Source organism: Trichomonas vaginalis, chromosome I (genome assembly GCF_026262505.1).
Source record: "Trichomonas vaginalis G3 chromosome I, whole genome shotgun sequence".
NCBI lineage: Eukaryota > Parabasalia > Trichomonadida > Trichomonadidae > Trichomonas > Trichomonas vaginalis.
The window spans coordinates 24,184,694-24,196,837 of record NC_067203.1 but is presented as its reverse complement, the minus strand read 5'-3'; the positions used below and the strand labels follow the sequence as shown (position 1 = coordinate 24,196,837).

Sequence of the window (12,144 nt, the reverse complement as noted above, 5' to 3'; positions counted from 1 at the left end):
GACGAACAGATTATAACGGACTACCATGGATATTTAACACGAAGTGATGAAGCGAAGACAAAAAATGTTAATGAAAGAAGATATAAATACATTCGTGCTAAAGGTTATGACATAAGCTGTACTGTACAGTATGATGTAGCTAAAGCACCAGAAGCATTTGGTTATACCGGTGAAATTTATGCCTCTACTTTCAATGTTAACGGTGTATTAGTTGAACCAAGATTTACTTTGAGAGTTAAGGCAAAAATAACGTTTGAAGATGCTATTAAAAGTAAAGCTGACAAAGTTGAACTTGAAGCAACGAACAAAGTTTTGAAATCTCATAAACACAACATCTCCGATATAAATGAACTTCAAACTTCTTTAGACAGTAAAGCCGACAAGAACCATACACATAAATCCTTCACTACTGTTAGAGCAGACGACATAATATTGAACTATACCCTTGGTTCAAGTGCACCTTTAGAGAATCCAAGTACAAGCGTAAAAGATACACTAAACTCCTTAAATAGTAAATGTATGAACATTGAAGGTCATGTCAGAAACTTTGAAGCACATGAACTACCAGCAATGTTAGATAAGAAAGCTGACAAAACTTATGTGGATGCAGAACTAACAAAGAAATTTTCGAAACCAGATACAATGACATTTACAACAGAAATTATAAATGGTGAACCAGCAACTCCATTTGAATTTGTTAGAGGTCTTCAACCAGATACTTTTGAATTTTTCTTGGATAATTCTATTGAACTAACATTACATTATAAAAGTGGAACAAATGCAACATTTCATCCGGGAGATACATTCCAAATGGTATTTAATGACATAAGTTCTTTAGAATATGTTTATAGAGTTATGAGCATATATGATTTAATATATCCTATAGGAGCTGTTTATACGTCTATGAATCCAATAAATCCAAACACTTTATTTGGTGGTAGATGGTATGAAATAGTTGACAGTTTTCCATTCTACACTAATACGCAGTCAATGAAGATGGGAGGTTCAAAGAAAATAGGTATTGAAAACCTTCCTTCACATATGCATAGGTTCAGTGGAAGAACATCTGTGGAAGGAAACCATTCACATTCAATAACAAAAAGAGGTTATACAAATCTTGCAGCGGGTTCGGATAGACAGGGAATGAACAGATATGATATCACAACTGACCCCAAAGATGTTAGCACAGGTATTTTCTGTGGAACTGCAGGAAATCATACACATGTTGTAGCTGGTATTACAGACCCAGCAGGTAATGGAAAAGATTATATGCCTCCTTATATAACAATGCACGCTTGGATACGAGTTGGTTAAAATCTTTAACTTTACATAAATGAGCTTGAAAGAAGTATTCGAACAACATCCATGGAGGTCATTTAAGAAGTTCAATGAAGCTGCAAAGAGTTGGGGATTTACTAACAGAGCTGAAGTGAAAAGGTTCTTTGACAAAAATGTTGTACATCAAACAAAAATAAACCCTTACGACTACTTTTTACCAATTTACTCCAACGCTCCTGACGCATACCAATTTGACACTCTCATTCAAAGCAGAAAAGGAGGACATAAACCATTCCTCATCTTCATTAATGTTAACACTCGTAAAGCATATGCATATCCAATGAAAAATAAAGGAACTCGTGAAGTGTTAAGAGTTTTACAAAAGTTTGTAGCAGAACATAGCCCAAGTACTTTAACATCAGACCAAGACAGTGCATACCTCAGCAATGAAATCACAGATTTTCTCATTAAGCATAACATAACTCACTACACTACTGAAGACCATAACCATAACATACTCGGCATCATAAACCGCTTCATAAGGACTCTCAGAGATTTAAACCAAGAGCGAGACTTTACCGAAGAAACAATGAAACATTTTCTCGAAGTATATAATTCCTCAACACATTCTACAACAGGCCATACACCAAATTCAATGACACAACAACAAGAAGAAAAGTATATACAAAAGAAACGAAGCCAAACACAAAATATCAGAAATTCAACACAATTTACCCTCATTCCTGGAACAAAAGTTCGTGTAGTTCTTGACGACAAACCGTTGACAAAGAAACGTTTAAGGTTAAGTCGAAATTATTATATCGTAGACTCTACGCAAGGTAATGGATATCTTATAAAAGCTGCTGACGACTCCATTGCGTTTTATCCTCGTCATAAATTAGTTGAAAGTAGTAATGGCAAACTTGCTGAAACCATTGACGAAGCAAAGCGAGGAGTGGTTATTGAAATACTTGACTATAACATAAACGATGACACTTATAAAGTAAGATATGAAGGAGGTGTTGAAGATGTTATACCATCTAAGAACTTGAGAGAGTCGAAGCCAACACATCTGGGACCATTAGAGCGGGAGTACTGGAAAGACAAAAATATGTCAGAAAGAATAAGAAAATTCTTCTAAACTTTTTCATTAGATGTAAATCAGACAAAAATAAATTTAGGTGAAGTGGTGAGATCTCACCTCTTTTTTCACCTCTTTTTTCACCCACTTGAATTTTCATGATTTCAGCATTATTTTTTTGCATTATGACACGAAGTGAACTTTTGCACTTCGTCAAAAACTCATGAATTTTGTGTGTTTTCACAAAAGACCAAAAATATATTTTAGGTGAAGAGGTGAGATCTCACCTGTTTTTTCACCTGTTTTTTCACCCCGTGAATTTTCATGAATTTCCTTAAGACAGAAAAAATAAAGTTAGTTTTATTTTTATTTATTTTTTTATTTTGTATAAAAGATATGATTTCAACAATCGGCACAACAACAATTCAAACAACAGCACCAAACTCGTTAGTCATGAATCCAACATCTATGTTAGTAGAGATGAAAAACTTCATTCCTTCTTCATTTACTTTCGAAACAGAAATACAAAGAATAAAGCAAGAACTTTTAACAAGTAATTTAGACTGTACCGCACAGGATGAAGAAAATGAAGAATATCTTTATGAAATGCAGGACATTATTGACCATTTACCCAAATTGCCTGAAATCCAACAGCAAAAACTAACTATTCCTGAATTCGACGAAATTGAAGTTAAAGTTACTGATTCAGTAGAAATAAAGAAGTTCATACGTAAAGTAAATTATGAATTCCTTGGTTTTCATTGCAACCATAAGGTTATGGACAAAGATTGCGACATGGTTTATAAAAACATTTCTGACATATATAAATCTGAGGAGTTTAAGACTTACGATAATTTTGTTTCATTAGTTGCAAAATGTGTTTGGGAAATAAGAGATAAAGATAGAAGAGGCAAAGTATGGAACGAACAAATAAGACCCGCTATGTTTGAGATGAAGAGAGCAATTGACGCTTTAGTTGTTTTAGCTGGTTTTATTTCAATGTATAACGCAAAAATGAACCCGCAATGTTCAAAATGTAAAGCAGGAATAAGAAAATATAACTACTCCGTCAAAGAGATAGAAAGAATGAGAAACGACTATGCAGACTTAAAGAAAGAAGCAGAAAAGCCAGCAGAAGATAAAATGGACATGTTAGCATTTCTGAACAAAAACTATCCAACAGCAGAAGATTTCCTTCTGTCTGACGTCAAGAAGAAGTATAAAGAAACTTTCGGTATCGTTAAAACTTTTGACATACTGACAGAAGAAATAGAAGCTACGAAATTGTTTAGAATTTCAAATATACATCGTACAATTCATGTAAAACGCTTGTGAAAAAAGAGGTGAAAAATTAGGTGAAAAAACAGGTGAGATCTCACCTCTTCACCTCAATTATATTTTTGGTCATTTACACTCATTTACGAAGAAGTTATGACAAGTCATGAGGGTGAAATCTTGACAAGGCATTTACGAAGAAGTTATGACAAGTCATGAGGGTGAAATCTTGACAAGGCATTTACGAAGAAGTTATGACAAGGCATTTACGAAGAAGTTATGACAAAGCATTTACGAAGAAGTTATGACAAAGTCATGAGGGTGAAAAAAGAGGTGAAAAAACAGGTGAGATCTCACCTCTTCACCTAAATTATATTTTTGGTCAAAGCTTCCACGAGAGAAAAGATTCCTCATTCGCTAAGGATTCCAAAAATGAAAAAATCACTGATTTCGGCTGAGAAAAAACAGAAAAAACAGCAAAACCCTTCTTCCACGGGAACAAAGAAATAAAGTAAATTTTTTATTTATTCCCGTGGAAAATAGAGCACTTTTATGACACTTTTTATTCACGACAAACAAGACAAACAAAGAAAATAAGAAAATACGGCGCTGTCGCGGTTCGAACCACAGACCTTGACCCCTCCATAACACCACCTTAGACCACTGTGCTACGTAGCCTGTCGACATAAGATTTTATAAATTGCATATTTGACGTAAATTTATTTCCATCTAGCTTCCCACCGCATAAGATATTCATACGTGTTTGTAAGACATTCATTAAAATTCTTTTCTATTGCATCTAATCTTGCGTTATTTTTTCAATAGCTTGTCTGTATTCTTCATCATCTCCAGCAGTGTTTGGGTCTTCACGTTTAAAATATTCATTGTTAACCAATTTTTTATCTACAAATTTTATTAGTGTTTGATTCACTTCGTTATGATAACGGTCATATTTTTCAATACGTAAGTGAAGACAAAAATGCGTCGTACCTTCAATCTTAAAGCTTAAAGAACTTTCAACACAGTTTTGAGGGTCTGTCAGTGCGTCAATGAGATAGTATTCGAAGTCAGTCAATAATCTTTTTAAAGTCATTTCATACAGGATAAAATTTAATGTTGTGAAGAAATAGTGTTTATCTCAGAAAAAATAACGCTAATTTTATTTTTATTTATTTTTTTATTTTGTATGTAAAGACAGTAATGACAACATCAGAGAGCACAACAACTGCTATCGTTCATGAAGCTATAAATGAAGAATACGAGTACATACAATATAACAAACAGTTACGTCTCATTCGTTCAGTCAAAGATGATATGTACCAAATGCAAAGTATTTTGACAGCATGTTATGCTCCAGATACTAAGAAACCACAAGACTGGTTTAGGAACCAAAGCACTATTGAACTATTAAATGAAGCTGAAAATTCGACTACGGATTTTCTCGTAGTCGCAAAAACTCGAGTAAGTAAAAAACCGCAGTCGCCAAAACTCTATGAAAATCGTGAAGAACAGCGAGACCGACTTTTTTCGGGGTCGCCAAAACTCTATGAAAATCGTGAAAAATTGCCAAACGGTTTGAGAGGATATTATGTACATAGACTTCTCGTAAATGCTGTAGCAATGTGGGCTTCTCCTCGTTATGCATGGCATGTTTACAGACTTCTTGACGAAATTCATAGACAAGAACGTGAAGAGATGGAAAACAAGCTTGAATCCAAAGACAAAAGCATTCAGAAAAGAATACCACGTTCAGTACCAAAAGGAAAGGAAAAGAGTTATAAGTATATGATATATACTGAAGAGTTGGAAAATGAAGAAGATAAAGATATGGTTATGTTACATTTAGTCAGAAGAAACAACAAAAGCTTTTACGACCTTGCTAAGATATATAAATCTGACAGAAACTGGTTCTATCGTGAAAACTTACCGATTTCAATGACACCGAATGAGCAAATAAAGGAAATTGTCAAAAATACTCTTCCTCAAACACACTATGACATCAAAGGTTGTACAATACTTACCTTCAAAGAAGACTTACCATTACTGAAGGAAAAAATAACAGAGTATTTCGATAACTTCAAAGAGGAAGAATGAAAATCTAAGCTAATTTTATTTTTTTTTATAAAATTTTATCTCATATGAAAGAACATGAATTTAGAATATTCGGAACTCATGACAGAAGAAGAGAACGAACAACATGTAAAAGATTATGCAAAATTTCTGAAGACATACAAAGCATTTAAACAATATCTAAATGCTTCTAAAGATTATGCAAAATTTCTGAAGGTATATAAAGCTTATGAAAAAGCGTATGAAAAGTTATATACATGTGGGAATTGTTGTAAAATATCGATATGAAGACTAACCAAAAATATATTTTTTGCTTAAATAGCTTCAGGGTCTATTTCTTCAACCATTTCACTTCCTTCGTCAATGTCAATTGAAGCTTCTTCAACCTTTGGTAAGAACTTTTGTATGACATCTTTGTTCGTTATTGTCTTCAGAGATGAAGGATAATATTTCACATTTGTTTCACCCTTCTTATATTCTTTCTGTTCGGAAAGATTCATAGCAATACTGAAGAAGTCAATGTGTTAGAGTTCTTTATAACAGTATAATGAGTATCTTTGACATTCACGAAGAAACTCTTTTGTTTCAAAACTACTGCTAACTCTTGTGAAGTATAACGTTTGCGGTCAATGACGATAGCTAATGGTCTGACATACTGACCAAACTTAGATTCTTTCACAAACTTCTTGTTAAGATAACATTAACATTTGAAGCATTATTGAACTCATTCTTGATGGCAGTAGCGAGAGCATTGTATGAAAAGAACTTGCAATCTTGCATGTGTTTCATTATAATAAAAATATTAAATTATTTTGAAAAATAACTTAAAAAAAATCTAATCTAATTTTTTCAAAATATTTTTTTATTTCCTACTAAAGATGTATCGGAATGTTGTCTAAGTTAGAACACTCGGAAATAAAACAACTTCTTACAGAAGCTAATATAGATGTTGCAAAGCATTACGCGCAACAACAAAAAAGCCACTCGCTGACTTCATTAAAGGACTATAATGGTGCATAATTTAAGTTATATAGAATTCATGAGTTCATAAAGCCGCAACCGGCGAGGACGAAGTCCATGCAAGAGCATTTCCTTTAAATGACGTCTGCTATTGACTTATATCATAGACGTTCAGTACCTCATGAAGTAAGAAGAGAAATGTTTGAACATAACAAATGCAAAACGTTGGTGAAACAAGAAGAGCTGTACCACATGAAGTAAGAAGAGAAATGTTTGACATAACAAATGCAAACGTTGGTGAAACAAGAAAGAGCTGTACCTCATGAAGTAAGAAGAGAAATGTTTGACATAACAAATGCAAACGTTGGTGAAACAAGAAGAGCTGTACCACATGAAGTAAGAGAAATGTTTGACATAACAAATGCAAACGTTGGTGAAACAAGAAGAAGAGACGACACACTGAAACAACAGAGAAGAGAGATGTTTAAAAGTGCTATAGAACAAGTTCGCAAAGCTACGATGTCATTCGTTCCATTGACGACAAACCAAAAGAAGGTGAGAGATGGTTAAAGAAAGATGAAGAGAATAGGAAGAGAAATGTGAAGTCAGGCAATAGACTCATTGACTTTAACATCGAAGCTTTAGATGAACCAAACAGAGACTACTTACACAAACATTTCGGTAAGGTTTTCATGAGACTCTTAGAGAAAATTAAAATAAACTCACAACAAAGATGGATGGTATGTTATAAACTTGGTGGAAAGTATGAATGTTCTACGTTAAACCTCAATAATATTGAACACTACTACATCAGCTCTTGAAGGAGAAACTTTATATTAGAGATAGAAGCAAATGCTGCAGGTATTGTTGAAATGCACTATGACTTCTTCTTGACAAACATAAAGAATCTTATGAAATAAAGATGTATGATTTAACAGAATATGAAGGCTTAACGATGTCAGATGTTAAGAAGGCAAACCAAAAAGAGACCATATAGAGATGAAAGCACACTGACAAATGACCAGAAAGCCATTTTGGAAGCTCTTAAGCAAACAGGAAACCCAGCACTTATAGAAAGCTTTTGGAAAGATAATGGTGAAAAGAAGTTTATAAGAAGAGAAGCGGTCAGTTCTGGAAGTATCTTTGCACATTACCTATAAATCTTGAACGCTACCAAATTTTCAATGAACTGAACAAAAGAACTGCAACACTTATGACAGAGGACAATTGTTTCGTTTATGCTTGCATTCAGGCTGGAGTAGATGGATGAGATATTGACCACATGAGAGAAGTCATTCGTTTTAGAGACTTTCCTCAAAGTAAAGTACAAGAAATTTCTGACGCAACAGGTATAGCATTTAATGTTACCATTGGTTACTTCAATGACTCAAGACATAATGAAATAAAGAGATACATACCAAAAGAATGTAAAACTATTCGAACTATTGACTTACTTCTTGTTGAAGACCACTACATGCTAAATGAAAGATTACCAATGACAACATATTTCATTCGCAACTATATAGAAATTCTCAAGCTTGTGGTGGAATGAACATTGAGAAACAGATGAAGATTTATACAAAGAGAGAAGATAAATATGTAGTTCGTTATGATAGAACAACACCGTTATGGGATGTTATGAAAACATTGTGGGAGTGCAAATATTTCGAACCTATTTCTTATGGAGAACTTTTCACATATACTACTGACTTATATAAACAGAACCTTGCACCATTTAAAGACTTGACATATGCTCCAAAGTATTGTGTACAACTGAAGAAGAAAGCAGAGTCAAAAGAAGTAAATAAAAATAAGTGCAAGTTCATTCCTGAGCACGTTTTCTTTGCTGACTTTGAGTGTAGTACCGATGGCTTTCATAAAGCTTTTAACATCTGTTATGACAGTGAAGATGGTTCAGTGAGTGAAAGCATTTGGGGTCAGAACTGTGCAACAGAATTTTTGGAGCGACTTCCTGACAAGAGTTTAATATATTTCCATAACCTCAGTATGATATAAACTTCATCTTAAGACACATGACAGAAGTGAAAGGAACTCCCATCATTAAAGGTTCACGAACAATGCAAATAACTGGCTTATATAAAGGAAGGGCAATTATTATAAAAGACTCTTACAGTGTTATAAATAAGAAGCTTAAACTATTTCCTGCTATGTTTAACTTACAAACAGGACCGAAAGAAGTATTTCCATATAACTACTACAGCAGTGTTTTGTTAGCAAATGACAACAGAACTGGTGTCATTTCTGAAGCGTGTAAGTTTATCCAGGATGCAGATACATTCATGAAAACATAGATTCCATCAAAGGTTGCAGAATAGATGAAACCACTTCGACTTAGAAAAATATAGCACATTTTATTGCAAACAAGATGTAAGAATTTTAAGAGAAGGTTTTGTTAAGTTCCGCAATGACTTATTGAAAGAATTTGATTTAAACGTTTATGACTACGTTAGTATTTGTTCTATTGCTAACAAATTTTGAGAACAGAGTGTACTTCCCGAATGGAAATTTATATGACCTCTCAAATAAACCAAGAGAATTTATTTCGAGATGCATTCAAGGTGGAAGATGTATGTTGTCAGATAACATGAAACAAAAGAGCAAAAAGAAACTCATTGCTGATTTCGACGCTGTTTCATTATATCCCTCAGCTATAGCAAGACTTTATACTTTAGAAGGATTCCAAAGTATGAAGAGAAATGTTAAGCACAGAGTATCTCATGAGACATTTATTCGATGACGACCAAAAGGAACCCATTGGTGAAAAGTTTATGTCTGGCTTCTTTGTTCTCATTAAGATAACAGAGATTGGAATACATAGACACTTTCCTTTAATAGTTTGTGACCCTGAACTAAATCCAGAACTTAACGTTCCCAGAAGTTCAAACACTTGCTGTTCATGTATGTTGACCATATAACATTACAAGACCTCATAAAATATCAAGGTGTCAAATGTGAAGTGTTGCAAGGATACTATTACGATGGAAACAGAGATATTAGAATAAGAGATGAAGTAAAGAAGTTGTTTGAGTTAAGGTTAAAGTATAAGAAAGAAGGAAATCCTTTGCAAGAAAATATAAAGCTCATTCTGAACAGTATTTATGGCAAAACTATTCTATCTCCTATTGAGTCAAAAATAACCATAGTAAATGACAAAGATGCTATAAGATATGCCATCAGAAACTACAACCATATAGTGAAGTTCGAAGGTTTGGATGGTTCAGATAAAACTATTTTCAAGCTAACGAAAAGCATTTGCAGACACTTTAACTTCTGTCCACTTGGTGTTAATATTCTATCATGTCGAAGAGAATAATGTGTGAAGTATTCTGTACTGCTGAAGATATGGGACTTCAAATATTTTACCAGGACTGTGATAGCATGCATATTTTCAATGAAGACATACCAAAGCTTGCAGCAGAGTTTAAGAAGAGATACGGTCGCGAACTTATAGGAAAAACCTTGGTCAATTTCATTCTGACTTCGCAGAAATAACACCTGGAAAACAAAGTTTAGCATACAAGTCAATATTTTGTGGAAAGAAGACTTACATAGACTTACTCACGAATGATTTAAATGAAGTTGCATTCCATGCACGTTGCAAAGGTGTCAAACAAGACGTCCTTGCTTTAACAGCAAATGAAATGTTTCCTGAAGCTATACAATGCTATTACAATGAAGATAAGAACATTCACATACCTGTTGGAACATATGACAAAGACTCTGAGTTCAGTTTAATGAAACTTTACAAAGCACTTCATGATGGTCAAGAGATTGGATTTGACTTATGTAAGTCATGTCAACCTTGCTTTGAAAAGTTTAACTTCTCAATAACGACTAAAACAAGCTTTATTCGTAAGTTGAAGTTCTGAGGTCATTTATTTTTGTCAGCAATGAGGTCATTCGTGATAAAAATAATGAGGTCATATATTTTTGTCATTTATGTATAACCATTGTCTCTCTTAAACTTTGCAATAGACAGCTTTGTTCTTCTTCCTTCTACATCTGTAATGTTTATATAATCTTTGTTATACTGTCTTAAGACATTCATTCGTCTGTATTGAGTTCCCATGAAATAGTAAAAGGCATCTTCACTTGGGACATAGTAGTAGTTCTCTAACGTGTGATATGAGTATTGTATAATTTCAACAGCGTCTTCAGGAAGAGAGTCAACAATGTCAAACCAATAGCCATTTGAACCAGAAATATTTCTCATGTTTTCTCTTCTTGTCGTCCATCTTAAGTTCGAGATATGAAAGTCTCCTCTGTCTCTGTTTATATGGTCTACTTCACGAAGTCCTTCAGGGTTCGGAATGAAAGTTTCTGCAACTATTCTATGTTTCATCAGCTTGTGTTTGTTTAAATTTACACAAATATAACCATCTCCTTGGTCAAACTCACTAACAACTCTTTTATTGCTTATACGTCTAATTGGATAAGGGTACTCTGAAAAGATTTCATAGTCATTGTCATGTTCGAGTGTTTGCCAATGTCCTTCACCTTCCATGCCTTTCACTCAAATAAAATTTTCAGAAAAAATAAAACTAGCGTAGATTTTACAATACTGCGATGGTAGAGTTTAAGAGTTGTGCTTCAATGTAGAGACAGTCCTTATGGTCTGGAGGTAAGAACACTGGGCAGTTATGGTCATGAGTGGAGAACATGTCTATCCAAAACTCACGATTGAAGCCAGTTAATTTATAGTATTTAGGGTTAGGAAGTGGTGAAGTTCTTGTATGACCAATGAACTCATTTTCAACTCCCTTACTTAAGTTTGAATATAATATAGCTTGCTTTCTATCCCAAATGCCAGGTGTTACAATCTTTGAAAATTCATTTTTCCTCGGAAGCATTGCATCATAATTGAAAACATTCTTGAAATCATCACTTGGTTCAGAGATTTGAAATCTTATACGTAATGGATTTTCTTTCTCTTTAGCGACTTCATTGAATGGTGAGAATACAACAAACTGACAGTCATGTGTTCCATCTTCATTTTCATTAAATTCATAATGAAAGTCTATAAGTTGTGGCTGACTACCTTCTTCTTTCAGTTGTGCAAGAAACTCACGTAAAGGCTGTAAAGTTTGTACTTCAATGTTGAACTTTTTCTCGAACATCTCATTAAATGAAATCATACATTGCAACAATGTTGTATCGTCTTTAAAGTATTTGTATATGTGAATGTTTAGGGCGCTTAAAGACTGTTCGTCATTTTCTATCTCGACTTGAAGTATAAAGTCAACCTTTCTGAAAGCACGTGTTATATACATAGATGTTATGCCAATGTACTTCTCTTCATTTATGTTCACAATCCAGTCTGTTGGAAACTTAAACGTTACTCTGTTCCCCTTTATTTTGACGTTAGGGTTTTCACTACTGAACGCAACAGATAAAGGTATTTGTCTATACATTTAATTCGGATAAAAATAAACCATTTACTCTTTCTTTGCTTCAGCTTC

The 12,144-nt window shown here is 33.8% G+C and overlaps 7 protein-coding genes and 3 pseudogenes across 10 annotated transcripts, besides 1 other annotated feature; 7 read left to right on the top strand and 3 right to left on the bottom strand.

Moving 5' to 3' along the window:
* Positions 1-12,144: part of a mobile genetic element that runs on past both edges of the window.
* Positions 520-1,068, top strand: TVAGG3_1041780 (ATP binding; the record flags this gene model as incomplete). Its single annotated transcript, XM_051255526.1, has 1 exon — positions 520-1,068. A coding segment is annotated over one exon (549 nt), but the record flags the coding sequence as incomplete, so codon positions are not given.
* TVAGG3_1041770 (integrase core domain containing protein family) lies at positions 1,334-1,862 on the top strand (the record flags this gene model as incomplete). Its single annotated transcript, XM_051255525.1, has 1 exon — positions 1,334-1,862. A coding segment is annotated over one exon (529 nt), but the record flags the coding sequence as incomplete, so codon positions are not given.
* TVAGG3_1041760 (integrase core domain containing protein family) lies at positions 1,934-2,419 on the top strand (the record flags this gene model as incomplete). The annotated part of the gene is made up of 1 exon (XM_051255524.1): positions 1,934-2,419. One exon carries the CDS (start codon positions 1,934-1,936, stop codon positions 2,417-2,419), a length of 486 nt encoding a protein of 161 aa, XP_051081098.1.
* Positions 3,137-3,694, top strand: TVAGG3_1041750 (organellar and viral DNA polymerase type B; the record flags this gene model as incomplete). Its single annotated transcript, XM_001295744.1, has 1 exon — positions 3,137-3,694. The coding sequence occupies one exon, from the start codon at positions 3,137-3,139 to the stop codon at positions 3,692-3,694; it is 558 nt and encodes a 185-aa protein (XP_001295745.1).
* TVAGG3_1041740 (KilA, N-terminal/APSES-type HTH, DNA-binding family) lies at positions 4,835-5,728 on the top strand (the record flags this gene model as incomplete). Its single annotated transcript, XM_001295746.1, has 1 exon — positions 4,835-5,728. The coding sequence occupies one exon, from the start codon at positions 4,835-4,837 to the stop codon at positions 5,726-5,728; it is 894 nt and encodes a 297-aa protein (XP_001295747.1).
* Positions 6,019-6,493, bottom strand: TVAGG3_1041730 (annotated as a pseudogene). The gene has a single exon. A coding segment is annotated over exon 1 (475 nt).
* TVAGG3_1041720 lies at positions 6,583-7,093 on the top strand (annotated as a pseudogene). The gene has a single exon. A coding segment is annotated over exon 1 (511 nt).
* Positions 7,537-8,887, top strand: TVAGG3_1041710 (annotated as a pseudogene). Its single transcript has one exon. A coding segment is annotated over exon 1 (1,351 nt).
* TVAGG3_1041700 (HNH endonuclease family) lies at positions 10,623-11,189 on the bottom strand (the record flags this gene model as incomplete). The annotated part of the gene is made up of 1 exon (XM_051255523.1): positions 10,623-11,189. One exon carries the CDS (start codon positions 11,187-11,189, stop codon positions 10,623-10,625), a length of 567 nt encoding a protein of 188 aa, XP_051081097.1.
* TVAGG3_1041690 (uncharacterized protein) lies at positions 11,239-11,748 on the bottom strand (the record flags this gene model as incomplete). Its single annotated transcript, XM_051255522.1, has 1 exon — positions 11,239-11,748. A coding segment is annotated over one exon (510 nt), but the record flags the coding sequence as incomplete, so codon positions are not given.